The sequence below is a fragment of the Chiloscyllium plagiosum genome, unplaced genomic scaffold, assembly GCF_004010195.1.
Source record: "Chiloscyllium plagiosum isolate BGI_BamShark_2017 unplaced genomic scaffold, ASM401019v2 scaf_80153, whole genome shotgun sequence".
NCBI classification, from domain to species: domain Eukaryota; kingdom Metazoa; phylum Chordata; class Chondrichthyes; order Orectolobiformes; family Hemiscylliidae; genus Chiloscyllium; species Chiloscyllium plagiosum.
This window is the reverse complement of record NW_025204825.1, coordinates 1-1065: the sequence shown is the minus strand read 5'-3', so window position 1 is coordinate 1065 and position 1065 is coordinate 1. Positions and strand designations below refer to the sequence as shown.

General features: G+C 52.2%; 1 protein-coding gene across 1 annotated transcript in view; it reads left to right on the top strand.

Moving 5' to 3' along the window:
• The window catches only part of LOC122546406 (caspase recruitment domain-containing protein 9-like), a gene marked incomplete at both ends in the record, with an annotated part of 7033 nt that extends 6042 nt beyond the window's left edge, over nt 1-991 (top strand). The window contains one exon of the mRNA XM_043685126.1: nt 946-991. Within this exon, the coding sequence (XP_043541061.1) occupies nt 946-991 (46 nt within the window). The remainder of the gene's footprint in view (nt 1-945) is intronic.
• Nucleotides 992-1065: the final 74 nt, after the last annotated feature.

Below are 1065 nucleotides of genomic sequence, written 5' to 3'. Positions count from 1 at the left end.
CTCACTCTCACACTCTCACTCTCACTCTCACACTCTCACTCTCTCACTCTCACTCTCACTCTCACTCTCACTCTCACTCTCACTCTCACTCTCACTCTCACTCTCACTCTCACTCTCACTCTCACTCTCACTCTCACTCTCACTCTCACTCTCACTCTCACTCTCACTCTCACTCTCACTCTCACTCTCACTCTCACTCTCACTCTCACTCTCACTCTCACTCTCACTCTCACTCTCACTCTCACTCTCACTCTCACTCTCACTCTCACTCTCACTCTCACTCTCACTCTCACTCTCACTCTCACTCTCACTCTCACTCTCACTCTCACTCTCACTCTCACTCTCACTCTCACTCTCACTCTCACTCTCACTCTCACTCTCACTCTCACTCTCACTCTCACACACTCTTACAGTCACACTCACATTCACTCTCACACTCGCTCCCATACTCTCTGTCACTCTAAACTCACACTCTCTCATTCGCACTCACACTGACTCACTCTCATTCACTCCCACTCACTCTCACACTCACACTCTCACTCTCACTCGTGCTCACTCACGCACACTCACTCATGTAGATTTACACTCACTCCCTGACACTCCGACACACTCATGCTCATTGACACACCCATTGAGCAGCCTTTCCCAGTGATGGGGCGTGACGCTGGGTGTGTGTAGTCCCTGGAGCAGGAGCTGAGTGTGAGGTTGGTGTGATTTAATCTGGGGCAGTGACACTGAGACTGACCCTGGTGCCATGGGTCGACAAGCCAATGTGGGAGGGGACAGGAGCTGCCTGCCACCTCCATCGAAGAGCAGGCCTCATGCTCCCTGCGCACCCCCCGCAGCCCCTGCACCCCCAGACTGAACACCAGGCTTCACACTCAGCTCTGACACGGGGAAGGCCCCTGATTGACAATAAAACACTTTCTCTCTGTCTGCAACCAGATTCCAGAGCTCAGGGTCCAGGACAATAATCAGGAATCATCCAATCGTGAGTATCAACACACTCCATTTTGAAATTATATAATGCCACACTGTCGGAGGGTCAGTGCTGAGGGAGTGCCG